Source organism: Phycodurus eques, chromosome 4 (assembly GCF_024500275.1).
Source record: "Phycodurus eques isolate BA_2022a chromosome 4, UOR_Pequ_1.1, whole genome shotgun sequence".
Lineage (NCBI taxonomy): Eukaryota > Metazoa > Chordata > Actinopteri > Syngnathiformes > Syngnathidae > Phycodurus > Phycodurus eques.
The window spans coordinates 7,739,860-7,757,378 of record NC_084528.1 but is presented as its reverse complement, the minus strand read 5'-3'; the positions used below and the strand labels follow the sequence as shown (position 1 = coordinate 7,757,378).

At 40.9% G+C, this 17,519-nt stretch overlaps 1 protein-coding gene across 4 annotated transcripts in view; it reads left to right on the top strand.

Annotated features, from left to right (window-relative positions):
- Positions 1 to 218: 218 nt before the first annotated feature.
- dop1a (DOP1 leucine zipper like protein A) overlaps positions 219 to 17,519 on the top strand; it is a 42,693-nt gene continuing 25,392 nt past the window's right edge. Inside the window, exons 1-20 of one of the 4 annotated variants that reach the window (XM_061673828.1) lie at positions 219 to 299; positions 1,495 to 1,690; positions 2,277 to 2,458; positions 2,543 to 2,713; positions 3,237 to 3,426; positions 6,129 to 6,227; positions 6,529 to 6,628; positions 8,284 to 8,390; positions 9,032 to 9,146; positions 9,235 to 9,355; positions 9,450 to 9,569; positions 9,866 to 9,983; positions 10,756 to 10,785; positions 11,725 to 11,982; positions 13,924 to 14,452; positions 14,939 to 15,222; positions 15,309 to 15,461; positions 15,543 to 15,643; positions 15,729 to 15,994; positions 16,138 to 17,519. The exon at positions 16,138 to 17,519 is cut by the window's right edge and continues 743 nt beyond it. In XM_061673828.1, the coding sequence (XP_061529812.1) occupies positions 1,553 to 1,690; positions 2,277 to 2,458; positions 2,543 to 2,713; positions 3,237 to 3,426; positions 6,129 to 6,227; positions 6,529 to 6,628; positions 8,284 to 8,390; positions 9,032 to 9,146; positions 9,235 to 9,355; positions 9,450 to 9,569; positions 9,866 to 9,983; positions 10,756 to 10,785; positions 11,725 to 11,982; positions 13,924 to 14,452; positions 14,939 to 15,222; positions 15,309 to 15,461; positions 15,543 to 15,643; positions 15,729 to 15,994; positions 16,138 to 17,519 (4,464 nt within the window). In that variant the 5' untranslated portion in view covers positions 219 to 299; positions 1,495 to 1,552. Of the gene's footprint in view, positions 539 to 1,494; positions 1,691 to 2,276; positions 2,459 to 2,542; positions 2,714 to 3,236; positions 3,427 to 6,128; positions 6,228 to 6,528; positions 6,629 to 8,283; positions 8,391 to 9,031; positions 9,147 to 9,234; positions 9,356 to 9,449; positions 9,570 to 9,865; positions 9,984 to 10,755; positions 10,786 to 11,724; positions 11,983 to 13,923; positions 14,453 to 14,938; positions 15,223 to 15,308; positions 15,462 to 15,542; positions 15,644 to 15,728; positions 15,995 to 16,137 lie in introns of all 4 variants that reach the window. The other 3 variants (XM_061673829.1, XM_061673827.1, XM_061673830.1) reach the window with 3 other exon arrangements.

Below are 17,519 nucleotides of genomic sequence, written 5' to 3'. Positions count from 1 at the left end.
CCAATCGTAATAATAACGTACAAGTACATGTAAATGAAGTTTTAAATATAATTTCATTATTCACACCTACCAATAAAGTACAGTAAGTTGAATTATTTAAACAAACCGAGAGTTGGCGTAATTATTCTTTTATTTTGATAACTTCATTTGTAGTTTCCGTATTGTATAAGCGTTTTGTGTGATGAACTTTACAGCACCAAGAGACGGAACACGTCCATGCGGAAAAGCGGCTTGAAGGCTCCGGTTGGATGTCCTGCGAATCTGCAGTGCAGTCTGGGAGCTGTCATTCCGCCGCCTTTGTACGTCTGATGATGAGCTCGTGGTTGACGATTTGCACACAGCGGGAAGAAGCACCGGGGAAATATGTATAATATATCCAGCCATTGTTTGCTTGACAAGAGACTTAAACGTTGTGAGACTTAAACGGGCCCTTCCTTTACATCTTCTTAGCAACCTGTTAGCAAATGTTGTTAGCCCATTTTAGCCAGCGAACCGGTTTCATGTTTGAACGACATTTCTCGTCCACTAAGCAATGATGGTAAGCTATTTTATATAGCAATTTCAATTTGGTAAGTTATTGTGTGCGTTAACTGTCAAAACCTGTTCTAGTCAAAACAGTTAGCTGTTAGCCCTGTAGCACTACTGGAAGAGAACCCTGTGTACATAAGGGACTGCAGGTGAAGGAACGTTCTTCTGTCGTTCTAAGATTTTCATATTACAAAATGTGTGACATGTGTACCGTTGTTCCATCCTTACTTAGGATGTTGCTGAAGCTTGAGTTGGACTGCTTAAATGACAACAAAGCAACGAGCTGCCCAAAAGTATTGCCCTCTTAACTGCTTTTTTTTTTTTTTAATAAGTATTGTATGTCTTATAAAATGTCCAAATGGCCCATTCTCAATGCTCGATGCAATCTGGTCACAGCTGTTTATTTGTAAGGCCTTGATACTGATATTTAGCCCCCAGCTTTGTATTCCCAAACCCAAGGGTTTTATCTGTGGTTTTTCAAGTTAGGTCGTGTTATCAGTAACCTACCTACCTAGCTGCCTACCATGAAGTGATCAGCTGACATTATTCCTTATTATTGTTGTACCTGCACTGCACTGTAAATGAATACTGATGCTGAACTGTGGTAGTTCACATTTTGTCCAGCAGAGTACGTCCTTGACATAATTTTCAATTAACTCACGGTAGCCAACCTTGGCATCAATAGTATGGTATCCCCCTTTTAAAAGTATTGCATTGCACCGAGTGGTTCTTCGTTGTTTCAACTCTTTGTTTGGAAAGACTGGGTGACATTGTGAAGGTTCCAGGAACAGGAGCGTACCCGTTGTCTCTTTCTTAGACCTGCCTAGCTATAAAAGTGAAGCAAAATATATGGTCCGGTCTACAATATTGTCATGTCTGCTTGAATCAGGCCTTGCTCCACACATGATAACTTTAAATAACTAATTGTTTGCTGTGTTTTTGTCTCCTTGTGTGGCTTTGGTACAGGTGTGACGTACGTATGCCTGTCCAGTGTTTGACATTAGCACAATAGCCACCCAGGAGAATGAATGCAGAGGAAGTGGAGCTGCTCAGTGACTCCAAGTACAGGAACTATGTGGCAGCGGTGGATAAAGCCCTTAAGAACTTTGAGTACTCAAGCGAGTGGGCAGACCTCATCTCTGCTCTGGGCAAGCTCAACAAGGTAATGTTTTGTAATGAATTTTTCTATTTTTCACTGCACTGGTTCACAAGTAGAGAACTAAAAGATGTTAAAAACATGCAAATTTACATTGACTTTCAGACCCAAGCAAATTCTGTTTCCTCAATTAATCACCACTGACATTGCCACTAGGTGGCTGTAATCACTCTTAATTTGACTGATACCACCATCAGAATCAGGATCAGAATTATCTTTATTTGCCAAGTATGTCCAAAAAACACACAAGGAATTTGTCTCCGGTAGTTGGAGCCACTCTAGAACGACAACAGACAGTCAATTGACAGACAACACTTTTGAGACATAAAGACATGGACAAAAAACAGTCACTGAGCAATAAAGGGTTGCTAGTTATCTGGCAATGCCGGTACATTTATTTATTTTTTTGACAATTGTGCAAAAAGGGCATCTGAAAACTGAAAGAAAACTTATTTTATGCAGTGGTGTATTATAGAGCAAAAGTTGCTAAACATTTCAACATTGACCAGAAACACTAAAGGGTCTGGAAAAAACAAACTGATGATCTGATGACAGCTGACAAGAAGAGAGTCGTGTTTTTTTATCCTCTCAGGTGTTGCAGAACAATGCAAAATATCAGGTTGTTCCCAAGAAGCTGACAATAGGCAAGCGGCTGGCCCAGTGCCTCCATCCTGCCCTGCCCAGTGGAGTCCACCGTAAGGCCTTGGAGACCTATGAGATCATCTTCAAGATCATTGGATCTAAGAGGCTTGCCAAAGACCTATTTCTTTATAGGTAATTGTTGTTTTTACTGTTGTCAGTGAAGTTACATTGGACACACTGAACATAACTAACGTCACATCATCTTCTACACTGCAGCTCTGGGCTTTTCCCTTTACTCACCAATGCTGCCATGTCTGTAAAGCCTGTTTTGCTGGGCCTCTATGAGACTTACTACCTGCCTTTGGGCAAGACGCTGAAGCCTGGTCTACAGGGACTCCTCACTGGAGTGCTGCCTGGCCTTGAGGAGGGATCAGAGTTCTATGACAGGTGAGAAAACTGTGAGTGAATTGATGCATGGATACATCAAGGTGGTACTACAATAATGGGAGAGAGAGAGATTTCACAATGTGAAATCATGAAAACGCTTGAAGTTTGTCATACGTTATCTTGTATTGTACATTAAATCTGTATTTAAAATATTTGTTTCAGTATGTGTTATTTTGTTTTTATAATTACAGAATGCTGAATTATTAAATGCATTTTCAAGGTGCTTCAATTACATTTTGTAAGAGTATGACTAGTATATATATAAACTGATTGTTCTCAGAGAAATAGCATGATCTGCCACATTTCAACTTGCCTATCTATATATCTGGAAAAGACTCACATGTGGTCACAGGTCATGGTGCTGTGCCAAAATTGCACTGCATAGCGCAACATCATCAAAGCCTAATGAATGTTTGATTTGAATGCAGTCTGTATTATTGTCCTGTATGAATTCCAGCTTTGTCTTATGGTGGGGTGTATTATATGTCAGTACAGTATAACAAGCACTCTGTCTTCGCTACAGAACCAACAACCTTTTGGAGAAGGTGGCAGCAGCAGTGGAGCAGTCTGCTTTCTACAGTGCCTTATGGGGCAGCATCCTGACCAGCCCCGCTGTGCGTCTCCCAGGGGTGTCCTTTGTTCTGCTGCACCTCAGTCGCAAGCTCTCCATGGAGGACCAGCTCTACGTCATGGGCAGTGACATCGAACTCATGGTACGGGCTCAGTTTTGCAAAATAGTTCATGAGAGTGCGTGATACTTAATATATACCTTTGATCCCAAGTTTTTTTTTTGTATCTGATGGATGGGTATTTTAAAGCAGTTCCTGAAGTGCTTATTTGGAAAGTTAATGATAATGTTAATTTTTTGTTTCTATTCATTTTTGTTTCATGTGGGTGTGTGATAGTATAGTGGGTCATTCTGCCAGCGTGGGATCGATTCTGAATCAATGACTCTGAATATGGACGTGAATGGTTGTCCCTCTCTATGTGAAATGGCGATCCAAGGTCTTGTCAATTTTTTATCCAAAGTCAAATAGGATAGGTTCTAGCTCCCTGCAACTCTGAATTGGTTAAGCAGTATTGAAAAGGGATACTTTGGGTGAGAGAGGGAGACGGAGAGAGACAGAGTGCCTTGTCTGAGTAAGCGATGTGACCGCTTATAGTTTAGCTAGCAGTGTTTTTTCCCCAAAATAAAACCTTTATTTAAAATTCTGTAACGATAATAACCACTAAAAGTATTACCATATTGTTAATTATTTTCAAATACTGTACTGTTTAGCACATCTGCCTCACAGTTCTGGGGTCCTGGGTTCAAATCCCGGCCCCGCCTGTGTGGAGTTTGCATGTTCTCCCTGTGCCTGGGTGGGTTTTCTCCGAGCACTCCGGTTTCCGCCCACATCCCAAAAACATGCGTGGTAGGTTGATTGAGGACTCTAAATTGCCCTTAGGTGTAAATGTGAGTGCGAATGGTTGTTTGTTTCTTAAATCCTGATCGTGTAAAGCCTACTAAAAACATTGACACCCCTGGGGTGACTGTATTGTCTATTATATACATTTGTTTAAAAAAAAAAAAAAATCCTCTCAATATTCTGGCTTTAGCAAATAGAAATATTGTTGGTAATCCTAATTGATTTTCTGACATGAAAGTCAGAAAATCAATTAGGATTAAGTCAGTCAGGGGGGAAAAAGCGTTTGTGTCTTTTTATACAAAGCCAATACTGTATTTGCTGTTCCTGCTGTATAGGCTTTGGCCTTTTGGGCGCAGTGTATTGCAATGCATGCATGGAGCTGCATATTAAAGTCCAAATATATCCATCCATCCATCCATCCATTTTCTACCGCTTATCCGAGGTCGGGTCACGGGGGCAGTAGCTTTAGCATATAAAGTACAAATATTCAATGTGTATAATTCTTATTGTTGTTTGTTTAGTTTTACAGTAAACACCAACTTGGGTGTCAATAAACAGCATAAAGCACACTCTGAGTAGGCAGAAGAACATGCGTCACATGCTTGCTACAAGCAACACAGGGTGCGTTCAGGGTGCGTTAACAGCACAACAACTTGCATATACAACCCGCGCCGCTGCACATTTCTTGATTTTCTTCGATTATAACATTTTTATTATCATTAGAAGCCAAAATCGAAATAACGATTAAATTTAGATTAATCGCCTAGCCCTGCAACATAAACTTTTATAATAATAATTTGATTGATCAAAGCAGCGTGAGCCACAAAATACATAGCCAGGTTTGGCACTGGTTCATGAAACCTCTTACCCAATGTGGCTAAACAGTATAAAAAATCTCCTAGCCACACTTGTATGTAGTTACTGTATACACAACATCATGTGTGTTTAAAGGTTTAGCCACACTTTGCCAGTTGTCGTCAGTGGAAACTGAGCCTATAATCTTTAACGATGTCGGCCCAGTTAAAACTACCTGGTCATCAATCAGGAGTAGGGCTAAACGATTTGGAAAAATACTTTTAATTGCTAGTTATTTGTAACATTTTCCTTTAAACAAATACTGCGATTGCGATTTAGCATGTGATTTTTCGGGAGGAAGTTTTTCTTCAGCATTATTCAGTAAACACAATAAATAAATTATTATATCAGAATCAGAATCATCTTTATTTGCCAAGTATGTCCAAAACACACAAGGAATTTGGAATATAGTTTGACCAACACAACTTTGGATATAGTCAACAGACCTTGGACCCCCAAATGACTAGCTAGTGACGCCCTGGTTCAAGCCAATGCCGCCGCTCGGCATGACAACCAAAGTGGATTAGCGGCTCGTGCATTGATGAAGGGAGCTAGCTAGCTGCAAGAACCAATATGAATTGCAGGACACATTGACCAGCCCGTGAGCCTGACTGCTTAGCCAGCAGCAGCTTGACGGTGGATTGAAGCGGGCCCAAACTAAATGGGAAATGGGCTTTCACTTTTATAGCACTTTTCTACCTAAGGTACTCAAAGCGCTTTAAGAGTGTCTCCTCATTCATCTAGTGATGATGCAGCATCAGGAGCAACGGAGGGTTCAGTATCTTGCTCAAAGATACTTGGACATGGTTACAGGGGCCTAGGATTGTACCCACAACCTTTGGGTTGAGAGATGAGCACTCTACCACCAGAGCCATGCCACCCCCAGCTAAACTAGTAACACAGTTCACACACGGCAGAATGAGCGCGCTCACTCTTATCAGGAAGGGCTTTTGAGTTTTGGTGCAGGCAATTTTGATTTGCCAACGTGGCAAACGTGGACAATATTTGCTTCGCCACATGCTTTTTCAATTAGCCATTAGCAAAGTGGTGAACGGGCAGCGCGAACCCTGCATAACTATCAATAAAGAGTTAATTGATAAATCATGCCCATCCCTAATGTGTCCGTACATCTGTGTTGTTTTTCTCATCAGGTGGAGGCTGTCAGTACATCGGTCCAGGACTCAAGTGTTTTGGTGCAGAGAAGCACTTTGGATTTGATACTTTTCTGCTTCCCCTTCCACATGAGCCAGGTGAGACAAGCTGTCGAAGCAATTTGGATGAAAACTAATGGGCTTTGTACTAGTTGCGGTAAGATAGTCATATATGTTTTAACATTGATGTTAATTCCGAATTTTAAATTCAGTGCCAGGTAGAACTAGTTTCAGCTACTATTTCTGATATGAGTGTATTTTTCATTTAGGGCAATCTCAGAGACAAAGTGACAAGCCTTAAAACTTAAACTTCACGAGTTGGGGTGTGAAGGGGTTTCTTGGTTCTACAGTATTATGTATACGATAAATCAGTTGCAATGCTTTGTTCTATTGTGCTCAGGCTACTCCCCCTGACATGATAAGGATCCTCTCAGCTGCTTTGCATGTGGTTTTGAGACGAGACATGTCCCTGAACCGCAGACTCTACGCGTGGCTGCTGGGTGCGAAATACACACAAAGACTAGCCAGTATAACAGGTTCAAACTCATTGTGCTTGAATGTCGAATGTAGACACACTCGTATGCTTAATGTCAACTCATATGCTGTACTAGAGGAACATATACTATTAACTTGTTTACAGTATATGGCATGAACCAACAGATTTTTATTTGAAGCAACACTGACTCAAATGAGGAATTTTACTTGGCAAATTGTAGGAATGCCAGTTCTTGATATTCACACAATGTGCCTTGTGCTACCTTTTTCAATTTTGAGAAAACTAAATGTGGTTCTTATTTCGCTTTCTTCTGCTTGCAATTTTCACCTTGGATACACATGCTGGTAAGTGTCTGCATCGCTATGGATGTATCAAGCTTTAAGTTGTGTTTAAAGCGCCTTACGCCTGGTACACACATAAAGATAATCGGGCTGATTTTGTCCCTTCCTGACCAAGGACGACAAAAGCCAGACTATTTTATGTTTTATAAGATTATCTTATCAGATTGGTCTGAGGTTTGTTAGGAGTGACTTTTTCTGGAATTGTTTTTGTTGGTGGTGATGTGTGATTATCGGAGCACACTGACACAGTACAAGCAAATCTGTTAAACGTGTAGTTTTTTTTATCTTCATTTGTGGGGTATGTACCAGATAAACAATTTTTCTGGAAAAATTCACAATAGGGTCTGAAATGGTTTTGGGCCGACAATCTTAAATATTAAACGTTCAATATTTACGACCAAAACTCTTCATGTGTTTGGGGAAAGCCAGCTACTCCTAAATTCTAACTGCATGAATTGTGATGTGATGATTCAAGAAGTGACCTGACTGGGGAACAAAGAAGCGGCCGTAAAAAAACAAACCTCCTACCCGATGTTGTATTTTGTATAAGGGGTCTTTATTGACAACATCACTGTTTTGAAACACTCCCGCCACAGCTCTCTTTGGCAACACTCTGGGAAATATCCGGTAGTGTTTTTTCTTCACTGAATTTCTAGGTTGGTGGTGGAACAGAACCTTTTTATGGGTGATGTTTTGTATTTAGATTATTGGAGCACACTACACACAGTACAAGCAAATCTGTTAAATGTGTAGTTTTTTTAATCTTCATTTGTGGGGTATGTAACAGATAAACAATATTTTAAGATTTGACTCTTTTGCTCCTGCTAAAGTTGTTTTCTCTTCCAACATAACTGTGAGAGTTCTGACATGATTGCTATCACTTTAGATGAACTATCACCATGAGTTTTGGCCCATCAATCATTAATTACCTCTGAACTCAGAAATACTCTTCTGGAAACACCTTTTAAAATCTTGTGCATCCTTTTTAGAAGAGAATGAACTTTTGAGGCTGCAAAGCATGGACTAAGTCCATATTTCATTTCCATTTTCCGTTAGTGTATGTGTAACTGTCGGAAGCTTATGGCCATCATGCTGTTGTCTATAATTGTGGCTAATACTCAAGGGCTTTTGAGGTCAACGTTTCTTTGTCTTATAACACTTGCACACACGCAAAATTACAGTTAAGTGGTTTCTTGCGGATGTTTACAATCATCACAGCAATACAACCATCACAGCAGTAACAGTTTGGATTTTTTTTCCAGCCACATGTACAAATGTGCTTCCAGTCATTTTCAACGACTTGTGCTTTTTTTTGTAGGTTTTGACAATGGGTTGAAAACAGGCCCCCGCACCACTCGACAGAGCAACCCAGAAGAGCACGCTTGCCACTATTTCAACACCTTCTCAAAAGACATGCTTGTCCAGGTGGGCTTTTGCATTGAATTACAATATAGATCAAAATAAATCTCGTGGCAGAGAATTTGTTCATGTTTAAGAGAGTTTGTGTGTGTCATGGAGATGCCACTAATTTAGCAGATTTGTCTTTATGATCTGGTTGTTTTGTTATTCTTGCCATCTCTTTTATGAGTTGTCCAGCATTACACATCCTCTTGGGGTTTTTGTATATCATGCTTCCTTATGCTCTTGTTCCTGCAGCTAATTTTTGAAGTCCTCTTTGTGTCTTTAAACTCTGTTAAGCCATATGCTTTGCTGTGGCCCTCCAGGGGTTAGAACATATAGCACACAGAGGAACCAGGAGGCGAATTTAGTTTTAGAAAGTATTTTTGTTTTTGTCATTTGCTCCTGTGCCATCTGCTCTGAGGTAGTTATTGGAACTCCATCCATTGGGAGAGGGTTGGCACTACAGGGACTTTTTTTATTTTCTTTTGCAGGCTTAGCTCATGTGGCAGACGGAGCGTGAAACACATGAAAAAACAAAAATGATAGAAGGGTGTGCAGGATGTAATATTGGAATTTGTTCTGTCAAATTTTGAAATCAAGGTATCAAGTAGTGTCTCTGGATTTTAAAAATATGTCTCTTCCTGTTACATTGTGTGTGTTTTCAGGCAATGGTGGGGATATTGCAGGGCAAAGCACGAGGCGGAGAAGAGGAAAGCATTCTCATGCATGACCTCAAGCCATTTCGCATCCTCATCAGTCTGCTTGACAAACCAGAGCTTGGTAACAATATGTCGATACAAGGCAGTTAGGGCTCTTAATATGCTGCCCTCCGGTGCCTAGCTAGTGTCTTGCATACTTCTCTCTTCAGGTCCAGCAATCTTAGAGGATGTTCTGATCGAAGTGTTTCGTACACTGCACACACAGTGCAAAACTGAGTTGGACCTCCAAAACCAGAGTTCCTTCAGCAAGGACCACACACATCTTAGCAAGTTAGTCCAATCAATCACTTCCTCTTGTTACATGCTTTATCATATTTTGAATTGATTATATAATGCAAATGTTGGTCCACTAATTCCTTTTTAGTAAACTTCGGGAGAACAAGAAGACAGCAGAACTGATTAAAACAGCCAATCTCCTTTTCAACTCTTTCGAGCCATTCTACATGTGGGACTATATTGCTCGCTGGTTTGAGGAGTGCTGCAGGTTTATATTTGGAAATGAGTGTTTAACATACATCATTGTATTTGTTCTGATAAAGTACACTAAGTTACATTAATGATTTACTAGTTATCCATGAATGACTCTAAATTTCAATCATTAATTTCCCTCAGTTGAAAGGATGTAAATGCTATCACTTTGTCTTTATGTAATAGATGCATTTTATTAATTTGCCAAATTTGCAAATTTGCATTGATGGAAACCCATCTCAGAGATAAGATTTTTCACTCTACATTTAGCTTATTCACCAACCAACAGACATCATATGGCTTCTTTTGTAGGAGGACACTGAATGTGCGAACAAGTATTCTAAGGCATGCTGGGAGTTCAGATGCCCCAGAGCTCTCCTTGATGGAGTTCTGTCAGCTAGTTGATTTCCTTTTGGACGTTGTTTCCTTGGTAAGTTTACTCCTGTTGTGTTGTCCATTTATCTTTTGGTGTTTTCTACACCATCCATTTCTTTCTCTCGTCTTCACTTTATTTTTGATATAGCTGCCATTATGTACAGATAGTGTGTTCTACATTCTTCTTTCATTTTTTAGGGACTGTATTTAATATTTCACATTTTAATCATGTTTTTGTTATAGTTGTCCGGTTTTGTATAAATATAGTTTCTGTATGATCAAGTTTCCTTTCCCTTAGTGTACAGATTTCATTTCTCGCTTTGTTTTCATGTTTCTGTACCACATTGGCTCCATGGTTTTGCTCCTCTCTATGCATTGACATTCCCTTCTTTCCTCGCTCTGCTTGGACTCTTAGTCTATTTCATGCCTTTTCCCCCACCCTTTTTAGCTCATTCACATCCTCTACTGTTTTTTGCTTAGTTCCCTACCCTGAACAGACAATTCTTAGTCTTTGGGATGTTACTGCCATTTTTTAACGTCTGTGCCGTCGCTCTTGTTTCTTAGGTGTGCAACGCACCACACAAGCACAAACTTGTGTGCCTAGTTTCCTTCCAAAATATATATAGAAGATTTTTAAACTGATGCACAGTTTACAAATCTGCTGTCTGTACTGTATTTCCAATCCGAACAGTTTGGAAATCCTTGTTTATTACCCAGTTTTAAGAGTGTGTGCGTGTGTTTTGGACTCTGGCAAGAGAGGGGTATGATTGTGGCCTGTGCTCCGCTTGCTCCTGTCTGTTCAAACTATTTGCTCTTTTTCCCTGAAGCCTACTAGAAGCATGAGGGTAATCTGCCAGGTAAAGTACTGCTCTTTCCTGCTTTTTCACCTCATCCTGCTTCACTGAGGCTACGATAGCATTCCTGCAACATCCGACCAACATCCATTAGGCCTCTGTTGCTACCAAGCTTTGAGTGATCATTTCTTAATAATGGACTGACCACTGTACTCTAACTCCCAGCTTTATGTCGAAAAGACGCACAGACAATAACAATCTCATGCAACAAAAACTCATCCTTGTTTGGTGTGGATCTTGTGACAATGAAATCTTTGCCCAGTGTCTGTTTTTTTTTTTTTCTTAATTGCATGCCATTTTATGCCATTGTCTTGCACACATATCTTTAAAGAAATATGGCTACAAACCATATTTTTATTTATTCCATTGTTTTTTTATAAGATTTTTCCAAGTTAATGGCATTTTGCTTGTTAAGGATAATATATATTAATATAAAGTATATTATGAGTTTTAACCTCCGTGCACAAATGACAATCAGGTATGGAATAAAGATGTAAATCCATTTTGCTGTTTGTAGACGTTATAACAAAATAATTTTAAATACAAATAGTAATAAATAAAAGTGAATATGTAGAACAAAAATGGAAGAAAGGTATGTATACTGATACTATAGTTGTTACGCCATTGTTTTGACTTACTAGAATGACTCCCAACACTCTTGCTCACATTCATCTGCAAGTAAAGGTATACTTAAAAATTGGGGGGATGGGGCGCTGAATGAATTCTGCATAATTTTAAGTTTTTGCCTCTTAAGTTCATTTTTGTATCAATGTTTATCATTGCATACCGTACATAACATGGCCAGGTGTTGACTGGATGAGTATCATCTCCAAGTCCCTATGAGTCTATGAGAGGAGAAAAGATGCTTAACTTTCGAAAAGTGACATGTTGTGTATGATTGTTTTTTAAAGACATTTTTACATCTATGGTCACATATTCTAGGAGACGTACATCGAGATCCAGACAGAGCATCTTCCTCAGCTATTGCTGCGCATGGTGGCTGCGCTAACCTGTCACCTGCAGACCTTGGGGCTTGGAGAGCTCACTCACTGCCTGTGTCTCTGCTCCAAGATCCTGAGCAAAGTACAACCACCATTAGTATCCCCTTTGGCTCTGCCCAAAAGCACCCAGGGGCAGGGCCTTTCCGGTTTCCGTGGAAATTCTTCAGACGTCATAAAGGATAAAAACGATGATAATGGAGTGAGTACAGTAAAAGCATTGACATATTCCACATGATTTACAGTTCTCAACAGGAGTACATCCAAAATTAGGTAGACAACTTGGAGTTTCCTTTCAGAAATAATATTTTCATACTATACTACATGTTATAAATATAAAGATGATGAAAAAATTCTAACAAGAATCCAACCACAGGTGAGTATAATAATCATCAAGATGTGTAAAATATTTCTTGTGTACTAAAGTTTTGTTGAGCACTGTAGTTATGTCTTGCGAGAGGACCATTTCTGAAACTCATCCAGCCATGCCTTAATGAACCTTGATTTGGCCCGTTGAGTACAGTCATGCTGGAGCAGAAAACAGCCTTGATACTATAGGGAGCACTAAGGGGCCTAGCACAACTGCTGAATGATCAATTATTTGATTAAGGGATACATTTTTATATTGCCTGTTTATATAATGTTTGCATGTTCTCCCATTGCCTGCGTGGGTATACTCCGGGTACTCCGGTTTCCTCCCCCATCCCAAAAACATGCATGTTAGGTTGATTGAAGACTCTAAATTGCCCATGGATGTAAATGTGAGTGCGAATGGTTGTTTGTTTATATGTGCCATGCGATTGGGCGGCGACCAGTTAAGGGTGTACCCCACCTCTCACCCGAAGTCAGCTGGGATAGGCTCCAGCACGCCCGCAACCCTAGTGAGGATAAGCAGTATGGAAAATGGATGGAGGGATTTGTGTGTGTGTGTGTGTGTGTGTGATATATATAGATATAGATATATATAGATATATATATATAGATATATCTATATATATCTATCTATATATATATATATATATATATATATAGATAGATATATATAGATATAGTGGTCATACAGGATAAGTGGCACGGATGGCCAAAACTCATTAAAAACAAATGCTCCATGCTCATAAGCATGGTCTTACTCAGGTCCTCTAACAGATGAAAGTTGTTTTGTTACTGCTAATCCCAGTTCGAGTCTCTTGACCCATTTTTCCTAAGTTACCCCCCAAAAAATATATAAACAATAAAAAAGAAACAAAAAAACCAGTCAGTTCAAATCAGTCCACGCTGATCATTTCAGGCTCTAATGATCTGGTTTGGACCGAGTAGTCCCACTAATAGCCTGGCCATCCCATGTTCCCTCGAGACAAAACATTTGATTACTCGTTGGCTGTCCTGGTCTTCCTGGTCCCTGCCCAGCATTCTGGTTCTTTAAATGAGTGTGAGCTTACTGTGGCATGATGTAAGGATTCAGTCAATCTGTCCCATGTTCAGAGATGGATTGGGTTACACGGACTGAGCTGAGCCCGTGAGGAGTAGAAATAAAGATGATGATTTAACCAACAGCTGAGCCCAGCTCCCCTGTACTCTCTTTGGAAGTAGAGAAGAATAAAATACCCTGTACCTATCTCCAACAGAGTGGAAAACATACCACATACATCCAACAAATACTTTTAACAGCCCCTCCACCCACCCTGAGGAGCATATGGATGATGTGCTTACCTTACATGCCACCTGAGTCCAAGCTCCAAAATGTGCCTGCTGCCTTTATCAAGATAAATCCCAGGATACTTTCATTCGACCAATGACTGAAAAGAAAAACAGAATTGTTACAACTTGTTGCACTGTTCGTGGTGTACCATACATGTCTACATGAATCCCTCTTGTCATATCAACAGCTGTGGACAACCGCTGCAAGTATTGGCGCCATGTTTGTTCGTATTTTTTTCAGGAACAAGCATTGCTTCATCAAATGGAAAGATGTGTTGAATATGTAAAAAACAACAACAAAAACAGTTAGCTTTAACTTACTGCTTATTAGTTAATGTGTGGATTTCTGTCCCATGTGTTGGTAGCACCAATTAAACTAAAAATGGAAGGGATTGAAGAGATTATTAAAGAGCTGTTGTCTTCTTTTCTTGACATCTTTCCGCAGACTCTTAACATAACTCTGGAAACACATGGAAGTGGGGAAGTATTCAAAGAAGTAGAAAATCAACCCAATCACTCATCTGAAAGCAGCTTCACTGACTTTATCCAGTACCATGAGAATGGCCCCGATACAGAACAACCACCTTACACTTACCCAACGCATAAAACAAGCGTGTGTTCCTCAGGTCCATCTCAGCCTAAAACTGTGGACAAACCAGTCATGCAGTGCTGCTTGGAACACTTCCAGCAATTTCTCTCTCGGCTTATTACCTTATATATAACTTCTGAACAAATGGACAAAGACGAGAAGGACAGAGGCCTTGTGGTACAGCCAACAAGCCTTGTATCAGAGGGCACCAACCATTGTGGGTATGTAGCCCAGCCTGAATCATGCTCAGATTCTGTGATGGTACAGAAAGCGTGTGTTGCTGCTTTTACTGCTGCCTGCCAACTGTTCTTGGAGTGTTCGAGTTTTCCAGTGTACATTGCAGAGGGGAATCTGAAGACTTCACCCACCCAAGAGCAAGAGTGTGGTAAGTGTCATAGAGTCCTTGCACCAATGTAAACCAGGCCTTAATTTAAAAATGTCACTAGTGTTGTCAGGCTTTCTTTGTTAAGGCTCACACTTGATATGTATACTAGTCGCAGGGCTTAAACTGGCTGAACATTGTAGAAATAATGTAATACACGAAAGTCATGATTGTTAATAATATGAAACCACAAAACCACCTTAATTGTGCCTGGCACCTCCTACACCACACTGTGCTTTCAGTTCACCAATAGAAAAAAAAAAAAGAAATTATTTTTGAAATTTATAAAAATATAACAAATACCTGAAAAACACAACAAAGCTACAGGCTAAACTATTTTTTTAATACTTCAGTCACAGTTCATGGTATTTGTGTGGTAGTGTGTGGCCTTAGCAAAAGGAACATATACTTGTTTATGAAAGACATTACAACTTCTGAAAATAACATTATGCAGTGTATTCAAGCATGTGTCTGCTTGCATATATACAGACAGCAAGCGGGGAAGTCTGCCAGTTTGGCTGCAGACACTGATGGATGCCTCCTGCTTGACCAGCAACTTTAGTCTGCAAGGTGTAGCCATTTCTCTGCTAATGGACCTTGTGGGACTTACCCAGTCCGTGGCTATGGTGACAGCTGAGAGCGTAGCATCCAGCGGCAGCTCTGAGGCTACCCAGCCCATGAGTCCCAGCCAAGGTCGAGTGGCTGTCGTCATCAGGCCCCCACTTACTCAGGGAATCCTTAAGTACATCGCAAACAAGACAGACTTCTTCAAGGTAGTAATTACAGTAGAACAATCACTTGCCCCGCCGCCCCAAAAAAACTAATAAATCCTCTCTCTCTTTAATCTGCTTGTGTATAGAATGTGGCTCTAATCCTGTGGGATCAGTTGAGTGAGGGAACACCTCAGCATCATCAACGAAGTGTGGAGCTTTTCTATCAGCTCCACAACCTTGTACCTTCTTCCAGCATTTGCGAGGATGTGATCAGCCAGCAGCTCATGCACTGCGACAAGGTCAGTGTGCGGTGCAAATCACTTAGGTCTCACCCAAACACTGTGTCTCTGCAATCCAAACTCAAGTATATTTTCTTTCAGAAAATTCGGCTGGAAGCCCATGTGAAGTTTTCTGTGCTGTGGCATTTGACACGAGATTTAAACATGACCAAATCTTCCCCTTTCAATCGCACATTTGACAGGTTGGTTTAAATGAAGTTCGCATTTACAGTTCTCTTGGTAATCCTCTAAAGCTTTTCTTTTTGCTTCATTAATTTTACCCTACAGATCTCTTTTTATCATGCTGGACAGCCTGAGTTATTGGGATCCTTGTACAAGTTCAGTTGGCCGGGCATGGCTTAATCAGGTTCTTCAGCGGCATGACATTGCACGGGTACTAGAGCCTCTCCTTCTTCTTCTGCTGCACCCAAAGACCCATAGGGTTTCCATTCAAAAGGTGCAAGCTCAGCGCCACTGGGCCCAGGTTTTTCCTGGCGTTCCTGAGCAAGAGCCATCGGAACCTATAGACACTAGAAACTCTGGCTTCTCCGAAAGTGAGTAGCCTTGTTTTAGTTTTGTAGATGTTAGACATATCTACATAGTATTTCATATCAAATATATAAGTATCAACCATTTCTTTCCTTTCAGTTGCCTTTTTACAGTAATGCTTTCCTCTGTTTTTGATTTCTGACATTAGACCTCAGTCATATACAAGTGGACAGGATGGCACAGGGAGAGTTCCCCGGTCTGGAAGTCGGTGACATGGAGCCGTTTTGTCTCACTGTTAACCCTCTGAGTGACAGTCTGTCTATACTGAGTCTGAGCAGTGAGAATTTACAACTAACTGGTGGCTTTCAGCCTGCTGAGCAGCAGGAGGAGCCGCGTTCCTCTGAATCGATTGGTTCCCGTTCCTCTCCAATGGAAAACGAAAGTTTTGATGAGCCAGAGGTTGCAAACAGCACATCCAATAGTTCAGAGCCGCAGCCTGTTTCCTCAGATTATTTGGCTGAAGACTCATTACAGGAGATTGTTTTCTCTGTTGTAAATGATCTTATAGTAAATGTTCTGAGTTTAGTAGATGAGGAGACTCTTGATGTGCCAATTCAGTCTGAAGACTGGCCTCAATCAGACTCTGAGAGCACTTCCTCAGAAAGGTCCACTGGTCCCCATCTTGACTTCGGACCTCCTCACAGCTCCAACCACCAGACTCTGCCAGAGATGCTGGCTGAAGGAACATTAGAATTCCTTGGTGTCCCTTCACCTGATGTAGTTGCAGAGGAGCAGCACAGAGAGGGCATCACGCGACACAGTTCCTCACCTTCAATTGTCACATTACCTGACAGCTCAGACCAAGCTATTTCAGACCAGAACCTGCAGGTGGACAACACTCAAGCACGCAAACGTAGCCATAGCAGCACTCAGCTCAGCCTTAAAGGCAAAATCATGGAGAAGCTGGCTGACAAATCCACAGGGGTTAAGCCCAAGACGAAAAAGTCCAAAAGAAAAGAGGTGGAGAGACAGAGAAAGGCAGCAAGCCAGGCTGAAAAAACACAAACACCCAGTATATTCTTTGGGGATAGCCTAGATCTAGAGAACTGGTATAGCTGTGGGGAAGGTGAGGTATCAGAAATTGAAAGTGACACTGGCTCCCCCAGTGGATGTTCAGGTGGGAATGTTGGAGGTGCTAGTATCGCATGGCGTAGATCGTCTTCCGTCACACCTCGCTTCAATATCCATCCTCTTTACCAGCATGTTCTTCTATATCTCCAGTTATATGACTCCTCCAGGACTCTACATGCACTGTCGGCAGTTGCAGCCATGCTAAGGTCTGCTCCCTCAGGGTTTGTAAGTGCTATCTCGACTACCAGTATCAACAACACCTACACCCCCCAGCTGTCTTTGCTCCAAAACCTCCTAGCTCGTCACAGGGTCTCTGTCATGGGCAAAGACTTCTACTGTCCCATCCCACAGGACTCCCACTCCCACTCATTTCGCAGTGCCATGTATCTGGAAATCATTATATCACTCTGTCTGTACTTTCTAAGAAGCTTCTACTCTGCCCATGTGACGGCAGGCCCT